General features: G+C 43.9%; 1 protein-coding gene across 3 annotated transcripts in view; it reads right to left on the bottom strand.

Annotated features, from left to right (window-relative positions):
• LPCAT1 (lysophosphatidylcholine acyltransferase 1) overlaps positions 1–12,860 on the bottom strand; it is a 212,434-nt gene that overhangs the window by 106,802 nt on the left and 92,772 nt on the right. For all 3 annotated transcript variants that reach the window (XM_032766723.2, XM_032766721.2, XM_032766722.2), the window contains exons 7-8: positions 7,099–7,133; positions 5,786–5,840 (exon numbers count right to left, since the gene is read on the bottom strand). In XM_032766723.2, coding sequence (XP_032622614.1) covers positions 5,786–5,840; positions 7,099–7,133 — 90 coding nt within the window. The remainder of the gene's footprint in view (positions 1–5,785; positions 5,841–7,098; positions 7,134–12,860) is intronic.

Below are 12,860 nucleotides of genomic sequence, written 5' to 3'. Positions count from 1 at the left end.
GGCCAAATGTAAGGTCATACATCTAGGAACAAAGAATGTAGGCCATAGTTACAAGAGGGGAGAGACTATCCTGGGAAGCAACAACTCTGAAAAGTCATAGTCAGGGATCATGGTAGATAATCAGCTGAACATGAACTCACAGTGCAATGCTTTGGCCAAAAGGGCTAATGCGAACTTTGGGTTTACAAATGGGAATACTGAGTAACAGTTTAAAGATTATTTTATATTTGTATCTGGCAATGGAGTGACTGTTACACGAATACTGTCTAGTTCTGGTGTCAACAGTTCAAGAAGGATTTTGAAAAATTGGAAAGGGTGCAGAGAAGAGCTGAAGAATGATTAAAAGATTGGAAAACGTGCCTTAGAGTGACAGACTCAAGGAAATCAATCTATTTAGCTTATCAAAGTGAAGGTTAACGGGTGAGTTGATCACAATCTATATGTTCCTTCTTAAGGAACAAATATTTGATAACAGAAGGCTCTTCAATATAGCAGACAAAGATCTAACGTGAACCAATGGATGCAAGCTGAAGCCAGGAAAATTCAGACGAGAGATAAGGCTCACCTTTTTCTTAAAACAAACAAACAAACAAAAAAACAGGGAAGGCAATTAATCAGTGGAACAGCTTTGTTAGCTCCAGTTTTCCACTGCTGGCAATTTTAAAATTGAAGATTAGATGGTTTTGCAAGAAAAATACTCAAGTTCAATTACAGCTAATGGACTTGAAGCAGAAATTAATACAACCATCTCCTATGGCCTGAGTTATAGAAAAGGGCAGACTAGACAATCACAATATGAATAAACAGGCCAGTATGAGGATGATCCTTTGGTAGCCTAGAGTTGATCTAGGGGGGTTTAATTTACAACCCCCTTATCTCTTCTGCCAGGGTAGCAAGGAAAGCGAGTGGTCAGATTGCTACCTCAGTCCTCCACTGTTTTCTGCCCCACATGGACATTGCAGCTCAACATGATGAAAGTAGCCCAAGAGTCCTCAAACACATTGTAAGTTATTCAGAACATATAAAAATTAACTGAAAATATCCTTCGCACTACCATCCCTGCTGGCCTGTGTTTTGTGCAGTTTAGCTGTAATGGAGAATCTGGTCTAGTATCTTTAGATAACAAGAATTACAACACCTTTACTTGCTCTAAAAGATATAAAAGAGGCTGCAAGATAGCTTGCCCAAACTAGGCATCAGATATGGAGGCCAAGGTGATGGGAAAATGCAGTATAAAAGCATATGAATCTCTCAAAAACGGAAGCGAACAGACATGAGTATCTATGGGCATCACAGCTTTCACCATTGTATTGCCTGAATCAATGGGTATCCAACTTCTTGGGCCAGGCCAGGCCTAGCCTAGCCTATACCTGCTAAAGAAACTTTTTTGAACACTACCTTTTGCTGAAGACATTCCACATGACTAAATTATTTAGCTAAACAGGTCTGGTAGTCTGCAACAGAGTACTGTGGCTCTTTACTAGCAAGACCTTTCACTATGAGTGTCTCAGGAACCACTATTAAGTTTGTAGGTGCTATGTACAGTAACTCCTCACTTAATGCTGTTGTTATGTTCTTCAAAAATGTTACTTTAAGCGAAACGATGTTAAGCAAACCCAATTTCCACATAAGAATCAATGTAAATGAGGGGGTTAGGTTCCAGGGAAATTTTTTTCGCCAGACAAAAGACTACACACCCACACACACACAGTATAAGTTTTAAACAAACAATTTAATACTGTACACAGCTATCATGATTGTGAAGCTTGGTTGAGGTGGTGTAGTCAGAGGATGGGATATTTCCCAAGGAATGCCTTGCTGCTAAATGATGAATAAGCATTCGGTTGAGCCCTCTAGAGTTAACACGTTGTTAATGTAGCCTCACACTCTACAAGGCAGCAAGATTTGAGGGTGGAGACACAACAGACGCATGGCAGTGGGTGCAAACATTCCCTGTGGAAACTGAACGTGATGATAATCCCACACTATCCCAATGGAGCGCACCACTCCCTCAACTTTCCAAAGTACCAAAGGGTGCAGGTGAAAGAGACAGACACACACCGTGTGCGTGCATGTGTGTGTGTATGAGAGAGAGAGACAGACGCGCATTGCCCCATTAAGTTGACCCCACCCTAAGTACACTGCTGTTTTAAGTAGATCAGCAAGTTGAGACAGCAGCTGCTGCCAGCAAGCTCCCTCCCTCCTGAAACTTGTCGGAGATGGGGTACAGGAGCAGGGGGTAGGAGTGGAAGGAGGGGGACATCCTGACATCAGCACCCCTATTCCCTCACACCTCCTGCACAGCAAGCAGAAGGCTCCCAGGAGCAGCTCCAAGACAGGGGCAGGAGCAGCACATGACAGCAGGGGAAGGGACACCTGAACTGCCCAGCAACTGATAGTCTGCTGGGTGTTTGCTGCACAAGGAACATAGGGGAGCTGATGGAGGGCTGCTAGTCCACCCTGGTTCCAAGCCCCCACCAGCTAGCTGCAAGGGGTTCCTCTTCCTGCAAGCAGTGGACAAAGCAGGCGGCTGCCAAACAACGTTATAAGGGAGCATTGCTCATCTTTAAACAAGCATATTCTCTAACAGATCAGCAACATAACAGGGAAACAACGTTAACCGGGATGACATTAAGTGAGGAGTTACTTTAATAACTTTGGCCAATTTATCTTCTAGCCAAAGCTATCTGAAGTACCAAACTCTCCCATGGGCTTTGTGCAAAATCCCATGCATTTTGAAAAGTACTCAGAATGGCCTACCTCTGCTTCTATTGAAGTCCATGGTAAAACTCAGATTGATTTCAATGGGAAGAGAGTTAAACCAAAGCTAAACTCCTGAAAAACCACTCAATTTTTGAACTGTTGAATACACTGGGAGAGTAGAGTAGTTTGAACAGATTATGTTTTCTTAAACCCCATTTAAAATAGAGTTCAAGGAGACAATAATTTGTTTTGGAAGCCTATCAAGTGACTTCTGCTTCCTGGATAGGTATAAAATGGAAGCTGGCAATTTTAGCCAGCCAAAGTAGAAACTGGGACAACACTGGATATTCCAGGGGCAAGTTAAAATGCGTCCGAGGGATGTGCTGGCCACTGCTTCCCGCAGCCCCCATTGGCCTTGAGCGGCGAACAAAGATATAACCAGCAAACCTGCGGACGCGGCAGGTAAATAAACCGGCCCGGCCAGGGCCTTCCCTGAACAAGCGGCGGACCAGCTTTGAGAACCATTGATTTAGAGCACCATTTCCCAACAACAGGTCCATGGATCAGTGCTGGTTCCTGAGACCTCCCTGACACCATTTAGGAAGGCAGCAAGCCAGTCCCTAGTATCAAAAAGGTAGAGAAACACTGATTTAAAAACCAAGGTACCTTTGACAGATAAGAGTTCCTTGCTGTCTTACACTGGAAGCCCAATATCCTTGAGTAGACATCCAGTGTATAATGTCTGTAAAGAACTTTATTTGGAATGGATTTAATTTAAACTTGTTCAAAATGTACAAAAATGTAGATTTTACTAAAAACCCTTTAACATGATCTACTTGTGAAATATATTTTATATAAAAGTTACTTTATCTCAATTAGTAGCAGAATTTTTTTCATTTTATTTCAAATACTCAGTTGTGAAAGAGATGGTTGTTTGGGTCTCCATTTCTTTCTTTCTTTCTTTCTCTTTCTTTCTAACACTACCTGATTAAATATTATTATTCCACTTTGAAATCTGGAAACCTTCTCAATCTGTTAACAAAGTTAAATGCACCAATATAAAATGATTAATCCTTTTTTGGGACAGGGAGTGTGACCGTCTCTCTGTTCAGAACCCCATAAAGGCACATTTTTCTCAGTTATATTTGTATAAATCTAAATGAATTCCACTGACAATAAATACATAAATAAATTAAAAAAGGAGTACTTGTGGCACCTTAGAGACTAACAAATTTATTGAGCATAAGCATCTGATGAAGTGGGCTGTAGCCCACGAAAGCTTATGCTCAAATAAATTTGTTAGTCTCTAAGGTGCCACAAGTACTCCTGTTCTTTTTGCGGATACACACTAACAGAGCTGCTACTCTGAAAACTGACTTAAAAGTAGTTATCCCTGCGTCACTTTATGTAACGTAAAAAGCTGAAGATAATAAAGTGAGCATGGGTTGAGAGAAGGTTCCTGCACGCCAAGAGTCTGATTCTGCTGCCCTTAATTTCTCCGAGAAGCGATTTACTGTGTAAACAGTAATACTGATTTTCCATTCAATTTACCACATAAACATACATTTGGACTAAGTGCAACATAAGATACTATGCAAGAATGACAAAGGGTAACAGAACCAGTCCCTTTATAGCCTTTAGATGTTGTAAAGTGAAAGTAATTGAGGTAGTGTTCCTATGCACATTATGAAGGTATACAGGAGGGAGCTCCACTCTAATGTACCTTAAGGAAAAAAATGTCATCCCCTGCCCACATAACTTTTAAGCTCACCTCTCTATGAAGTGCACAAGAATGGCATACGACAAAGATTCAGTGCTTTCTAGTTAAATAGTTCCAGGCTTATTTGTCAATTTTTGTAAGCCAGCAGAGTTCTGAAGCCCTGGAGGGGAACTACTTTTTATCTTTTCACCAAAAATCTGGGAAATTAATTTAATTATGCTGAGAACATTAAAGAACACGTGGTTAAGCACTGAAAAAAATCAGGAACTGCAAAAGTTAACTGCATGCAAATACTCCAATAAAATATTGTGCAAGTGTTTCTACAACCTGAGACAAATTTGTTTAGCAACGTGTACTGTGTACTACCCTATTTATGCCATACATTGTTTTTAAAAATAACTTATACTTAACCAGTGGTACATTGTGTAACAGAGCAATAGTAAGTGTTAACTGCAAACTAACTGCCTCATCTCCTCTACTAAATTATTAGATTAGATGATCACGATGGTGCCTTCAGGCCTTAATCCATGAATCTACCGCCCCTAAGGAAGGTTGTGTTGTTATGAGAGAAACAGCTGGTAAGTTATTAAAATATGTATCTGAAAGAAGAAAACATAAAAAAACCAAACTATCAAAGATACCCTGGACAATTATGACAATCAAAATAGTATAAGCATTCAAGAATAAAATACAGTACAAAGTGCTACAAAATATATAAGCAATGCTATAGAAAAATGTATATTAAACGGTATCTTTTGAGAAAAATAGTATGTTATCATGGAATAGAAGAATATTGTAGTAAAAATGCACAAGAGAACAAGTTAAGGGTGGTACATGAAATCTTAACTTTTGCATTTCCTGGCTCCTGTGCTTAACTGTGTAGCTTTAACATTTGAGGCATGAAGTAAGAGTCTGTTTGGATGAGAAGAAATTGTATGCAGTTACTTTTACTCCTGAAGAAAATCCTTAGTTGCACATCAATACTAACATCCAAAATAAAATACATAGTTACTAGTATGTTAACTGGAATGACCATAAGCCCTTTAGAAAGCAGTGTTATGCACAACGATCCCTTTGGAGAAAGAACTACATGGTGATTAAGAGGTTAATCTTGTAAGTGGAGAGGAAGGCTAGTTCTGCTGAAACTTTGGTGAGCCAAGCTTTCAAACGACAGAACTATTTATCCAAAATGTGAGTCATATTCAGTCGGCGAGCAATGCAGTGTTAACATTTTAAGTCTGATTATACATTTTAATTATACTGTTTTGCTGCAAAAATAATATTGTATCATGTATACACAGTCTACAAGAAATGAAGTTTAGTATTGCCTAAAATAGAAGGCATTACTGCTTTTATACTAACCTCAATTTCCACAAAATTGTGAAACTGACACAAGGTAAGCCACAGAATTTCCAGCCTTAAAAAATGAAAAAGACAAGTTTTGAATGTAGCAAATAAGCAATACACAGAATGCTGAATTCTTCACCTAACATTATGTTTTTCAGGTAAGACACGTTTTTAAAAAATAAAACTACTTTTGGATTGCACCTTTATGTGTTTTTACTGGTTTCTGTGACCATCTAAGTTGCATATTAAAAGCAAGGCAATAAAGTAGGAAATCTGAAGCTGTAGAAAAAGTGGCATTCATTAGGTAACATGTACACATTTACATACTTTTAACAAAGTAATAAATTTGCTTTAAAAAAGCATCATGGTCAACATCTGTGTCATTTAAATAAAAAAGTCAGAAGGTGCTGAGACTTTTTGTTTTGACTTGTGGAACAAACTATTATCCACCTTTATTTTGAAGTTAGGTGTAAAGGCACAAAACCTGTTTTATTAGTCTAGCCTTGGAAAATAACAGAACCAGTTCAGTTTCAGACGGCACTGAGAAACTACTCTTCAGGCAGCCAACTAATGATTTAGTAGGGTTCTAAAATATTTTGTCTTCCACTATAGATACAGACGTCCCATAGGCACTAATTCACCAAGGAACTGAAGCAGATGAGGAACAGCCTGGTGAATCTGAGTTACCTCCAATCAGTAGCAGAGTTGTATATGTTTTGTGTTGTCAGGAGTTTTCAATGTAATTCAGACTGCCTGGATTCAGAATGGATTGTTTGCCTTTAAGAAACAGACCCTTTTCTGGTGGGGGACAGACAAATGTAGAGTCTTCTTTGCTTGACATTTGGCAACTACCATGTTGAGTGAACGGAGCTGTATGGAGGAAACTTTCAGAAGTATCAAGTGTGGCAGCCCACTTAGAGGTATTTTCCCAGAAAACATCTTACACTTTAGTCCACACTGGTTTCTGATTCAGTTTGAGGTGCTGGTTTAAACCTACAAAGCTCCAAATGATTAGAGTTCTGGCTGCCTGAAAAAACAGCCTTTTATCTTGATGCTATATTACAGCAGGTAAGATCAATTAAGGCACTCAGCTAATAGCTCAGATACAGGAGGAGGCTAATGGCAGGGCATTTTCCATAGAATCCACTTTTTCTCTTGGTTTACAAGATTCAAAATCTGTCATTCATTTCTTATTCAAAAACCTCTATCTCCAGACATTTTTTGAGCTAAAATATTTGAAAGCACACTTGTACAATTTCATATAACAATATCAAACTAATTCAGGAAAGCAACTGCAGCACAAAGGGAATAAAATAGGATTGACTTACGCTCCTGGACCTTGCCATGTCCAAGTGATCGTATCCTACAAAACAAACAAACAATGACACATTGCAAATTCAGTTAATTTGTATTGTAAACTCTTTCACAGCACAATGGATGGCACATGCTCTAAATAAGGGGCGGGCAAACTTTTTGGCCTGAGGGCTGCATCAGGTTTTGTAAATTGTATGAAGGGCAGGTGAGGGGAGAGGGTCATGGCCCGGCCTCCACCTCCTATCTGCCCTTCCTTCTCCCCCCGGACTCCTGCCCCATTCAACTCCTCCTTTCATTCCTGATGACCCCCCTGGGGGCCCTGCCCCATCCAACCACCTCTTCTCCCTGTCCTCTGACTGCCCCCAGAACTGCTGCCCCTGACTGCCCCCTGCTGCCCCATCCAACCCCCCCTCCTTCCTGACTGCTCCCCAGAACCCCTGCCCCCATTCAACCCCGTCCCCCCACAACCACCATCCACATCCTCACCCCCTGACCACCACCCCGAACTCCCATGTCCTTTATCCAACACCCCCTGCTTCCTGCCCCCTTACTGCGCTGCCTGGAGCACCGGTGGCTGGTGGCGCTACAGTCGGGTCATGCTGCTGCCGCCGCCACCATGCAGCACAGAGCACCAGGTCAGGCTGGGCTCTGCAGCTGCACTGCCCCAGGAGCTCACAGCCCCGCCGCCCAGAGCATTGCGGCAGAGTGAGCGAGCTGAGGCTGCAGGGGAAGGGCCAGGAGCTAGCCTCCCAGGCCTGGAGCTTGGGGGCTGGGCAGGATGGTCCCGCAGGCCAGATGTGGCCTGCAGGCAGTAGTTTACCCACCTCTCCTCTAAATTTTCATGAAAATCACAATCCACTATTTTAAAAATCTACCTTACATTAAAAGTAAGCCTGCTAAGACAGGCACTTCAATCTGCCTTTTATACAGCAACAAAACAAATATCAGTTAAGCCTAGCTTTTACACACAAAATAATCAAATTTATAGCCCACTTACAGACCCAGAAATCCCTCAAAAGACAGAACATTGAAAAATATACTTCGAAATAAATATGGTGCAGATTCGTTTCCGTAATTAGCAGATTTTTCACATACAAAAAACACTGTCAGCATCCTTGACTTTTGCTTAAAAGAACAAAACAGTAAAGGAATAGAAGTACTGTCTCGAGAGATTACATTGTCTCTCCTCTGATTCTCTGTATTGTCTTGAACACAAAATATTTCTTTTTCTCTGAAGAAAACCAGCCACAGAAAATTGAAGATGCAGTACACGCACGCGCACACACACACACCCCCCAAAAAACCCTAAAGCATTATAATTACTCCATGGACTCGGCCTTGTAAATTTTTCCTTAATTAGTTTAATCTTGTTGGAGGTCTGCGCTGACTTTGTGACAAGAGAACTGCCAGGAAAGACACTCATTTATACAGCAAAATCATTCAATATATGGTAGTAGTGTACAGATATATAGGAAGCTACAGTCTGTACCATGAAGAACTTATAATCTAAAAAGACAAAACCAGTGAAAGACGGGAGAGAAGGATGCAATATACAGAATGGTCAAGGTAATGACTGGCACAAATGTTATTAGTTCAGTGTCTTCCATTTTTGTTACACAGAAATAAAGCTATTCTCAATAGCACCTGTACCTTGCCAATATGAGTTAGCTACCTTTTTGTTGGCATTATAGCAAAAGTGGGACTTTAAGAGGTATTTGAAACAGGAGAGGGTACTGCCTTTGCAGACTAGTTCAGAAAAGACTAGTTTCATGCGTAAAGGGAAACCTGGAAAAAAAAGCACAGAAATTATTGTGGAAGAAGTGGACAAGCTAGACATCAAGGCTATCAAGGGTGGAGTAAAAGGAGTGAAACATGGCGTAAGAGAGAAGGGTAGAAAGTAAAAAGGCATAGTTATGCAGGGCCTAGAAGAGGAGACCAAGAAGCAAACTTGATCACGTAAAGAAAGGAATAATGGGGAGATGCAATATTTAGATCAAGTGAGGAAGGTTAATAGTAAACGGGTAACAACATGGGTGTCAGGGAGGCAAGAAAGGAGCAGGTGACAGCAGCCAAAAGGGAAGACTATGGGGGCATATAGAAAAAGAGTTTTAATTGTGTGGATTGGGGGAGGGGGGAACAGAACCTTAGAAATGCTGGAGGAAGAAAATGAAAGATTTTGCAAAGATCTGGATCTGTGATTTTGGGGGGTGGGGGGTAGCCACGGGACCAGCGGACCCTCCGCAGGCAAACCGCCGGAGGCAGCCTGCCTGCCGTGCCTGGAGCGGCAAAATCCCTAGAGCTGCCCCTGACGATGACTTCTAGGTTATGGGCTTGAGCAACTACATAGATAGGTAATGGAAAATGGAGGCATAAAAAGGGTTCGGAAGAAAGATAAGGACTTCAGTTTTCAAGAAGGAAATATCAAACACATAGTAGTTTAAGCACTACACCCTCCTGACTGTATGTTTCTAGATTTGATGCTTGGTACCAAACTCAATTCAGAATCAATAAGACTAAGAGTCCCAGGATCTTGAAACTTATGGATAATGTCAAAATCTTGCTTTAATACCTTCATCACTGCTTAAAACAGAAACAGAATAAAAGAAAGTAGCATGTACAAAAAACAAGAAAATCAAAGTTAAATATGCTTACATGAATCTGAAAGGTCAGCAGCTACGAAAAAGAAATAGTGAATTGACTATAATGGCTAAAGTTAAATCTTGAGTTTAACATTTTTTCTGAGTTTAACATTGTTTCTGAGCTCGATAAAAACAAGAATATGTTATATGAAAAGAAAAAAGGACACTTTCCACCATAATCAATGCTGGAATGTGACTTAAGACTCATCTTACTTCTAGGGTGATGTGGCAACTTCCAATAGCCAATTGTAATCTTCCATTGCTAGAAGGGCTGCTATTGGTGATCCTGGAGCTGCTAAAGTACCCTGGAACTGCAGAACTATTAAGTCTGGGTTTCTTTTATAGGAGTCTTTCATTTTCAGGCATTCTCCCTCAGGCATCTGAGTGTTGCCTGAATCGCTCAAATCAGAGTACACTATGGCCTAGAGCAGCAACCACACTTCTGTAGATACCAGAGAAATCAAGCCTCCTCCCTAGATTGCCACTATTTGGCCAGCAAATAGGACAGTCGTTTCTCAAAAGTGGGCAATGTCATAATACCTCGTTGCTGGGTAGTGATATAAGACGGTTACTCACCTTTGTAACTGTTGTTCTTCGAGATGTGTTGCTCATATCCATTCCAGTTAGGTGTGTGCGCGCCGCGTGCACAGCCGTCGGAGAAACTTTTACCCTAGCAACACTCGGTGGGTCGGCTGGGCGCCCGGATGGGCCACATGGGCGCGCATAAATACCCCAGCCGACCCGCCACCCCTTCAGTTCCTTCCGTGCCGCACCCACAGTGGGGAAGGAGGTGTGTGGAATGATATAGTCAACACATCGAAAGAACAACAGTTACAAAGGTGATAACCGCGTCTTCTTCTTCGAGGATGCTCAATATCCCATTCCAGTTAGTATTCCAAGCCTCACCTAGCGGAGGGGTCCGAGTGAGACGTGGCAGCCTGGATACCGCCGCCCCAAAGCGTTCGTGTCGAGACGTGAGCCAACCGTCATAGTGCCAGCGAAAGGTGGACGAGACCAGTCCACACGCACAAATCTCTGGAGGGCACATGCGCGTAGAAGCCCGAGGAAGCTTGAGCCCTGTATAGTGCGGCCGAAGGCTCCGAGGGAACAATGACTAGCGTAGCACGTGCGAAACAGGCCCTGAACCCAGAGGAAATCCTCTGTAAACTGCAAATACCTTCATCGCTCCGCAACCGCCACAAAGAGCTGCGCTGAGCGAAGGGCTCAGGTCTTTCCACACTAGAAAGCTAGCCGCCCTGACACACATCCAGGGTGTACCTGCTGTTTTCGCGAGAAAGCCGGGCTTCGGGGAGAAACCGGAGACAAGATGTCCTGGCAGTATGAAGCAACACCACCGTTAGGAGGAAGCCGGATAGTCCAGTGTATTTGCTTTAGGAAGACATATACGGAGGTCTACATTGAGGCTCTGACTCGAGACCCTCTCGCTGAGGGACCCGCCACTAAAGAAGACCGTCTCCATTTAAGGTATAGGGAGTGAGCAATCGCGAGCGCTCAAAGGCTGTAAACAATAAGCTGTTTTAGGACTGCCAAGTTGAGGTCCCTGAGGGCAGGTATGGCGGGGGAATAAGGTATGCTCCAAGCCCTAAAGAAAGCGAGAGACATGGTGGAAAATCGAATCCCAACCCTCTCCCGGATGAAGGTGATAAGCTGCCCAGGGGCATTCTTGAAGAGAGGAGTCGCCAGGCCTGCGCTTAAGTGCCAGAGTAGTCAGGGGTCGTGGGGATTGATGCTCAAAACGGAGAAGCATCGTGCGATCGCACCAGAGCTGAGAACGCATCCCATTGGCTACAATAACTTGATCGAGTGAGCTCCTGCTACAAGAAATGCACTGCACTGGATTGAACAGAAGCAATCCCACATTCAGCCATGCAGGAGCCACACCGGAGTGAGATCGCTAGGCCTATGACGAAGCCTCCCTGCCCTGGGATCAGCCGGGACCAAGGAGTCGGAACCGGAGCGGCCACTGAGCAGATCCAGGAGGGGTGTAGACCAGGGTTGCCTGGGCCACCTGCAGGCGGCGATCAAGATTAATTCGCTTTGTCTCGGCGAAGCTAGCAGACCTGTGCGACCAAAGGAAACGGAGGGAAGCATTAACAGCAGGCGTTGTTCCAGGCAGAAGGAACAGCGTCTGTATCGATCCCGGAAGGCCCTGAATGACAGAACCGCCACTTGCTGCGAGTGTGAGGCGAACAGCTATGAGGGGAAAGCGCTCCCACCTCGGAAATGAATAAATGATGTCCGTCCGAATTGACCACTCGTGGCAGAGAAGGACCTGCTCACCGATCCTCCAGGGTCCGACCTCCCGGAAGAAGATGCACTAGTCTACCTGGGGCATGCCAGAAAGTCCCCAGGTGAATGGCCCCTGACACAGGGAGACCGAGCCGTCCCTCCCTGCCTGTTTGAGGTAGGACATGGCCGTGTGGTGTCCGTAAACACGATAACAAACGGCCCACAGAGTGTCTGTTTGAATTCTTGGCAGCTAGACGAACCTCTCACGCACCGGACATTTATGTGGAGCGTTGAGCTCTTGGCTGACCAACGACCCTGAGTCCTCAGTGACCTAGATGGGCCCCCCACCGAGGGATGACGCGTCCTCGTCAAGGTCAGTGAGGCGCTGTGGATAATGGCACCCCACACAAACCAGGAGGTCCAGCCACCAGTCGAGGATCGTAGGGATCCGGAGGGATGGTGACAGACATCCATGGGTCCCTGCTCCGGCGGAAGACCGAGTGAGCCACGTCTGAAAAGGCCGCATGCGGAGCCTGCGTACTGGTACATGTTGCATGCGGCCATATGCCCCCAGCAGGCAGGCAGTTGCAAGCGAGGTGAGATGATGCTTGCAAGCCCGTATAATTGATGGATTGCTTGGAACGGGTCCGCGCAAGTAGGCTCTGGCGAGGAGGAGTCCAGGTCGCTCCTATGAAGCCAGCCTCTTTTGGAACCAGCGTGGACTTCTCCAATTGAGTAGGAGGCCCAATCGGGCGAAAAGGTCCGTGATCACGAGACGTCGGACGACTTGCGTGTGAGGCGCCTTTTGATGACCAGCGTCCAGATATGGAAACATACGCGCTGCGAAGGTGTGCGGCGACGACTGCATGCACTTGTAAAGACCCGCG

Source organism: Chelonoidis abingdonii, chromosome 2 (assembly GCF_003597395.2).
Source record: "Chelonoidis abingdonii isolate Lonesome George chromosome 2, CheloAbing_2.0, whole genome shotgun sequence".
NCBI lineage: Eukaryota > Metazoa > Chordata > Testudines > Testudinidae > Chelonoidis > Chelonoidis abingdonii.
Note: the sequence above shows the minus strand (reverse complement) of the source record. Positions and strands in the feature narration are given on the sequence as shown.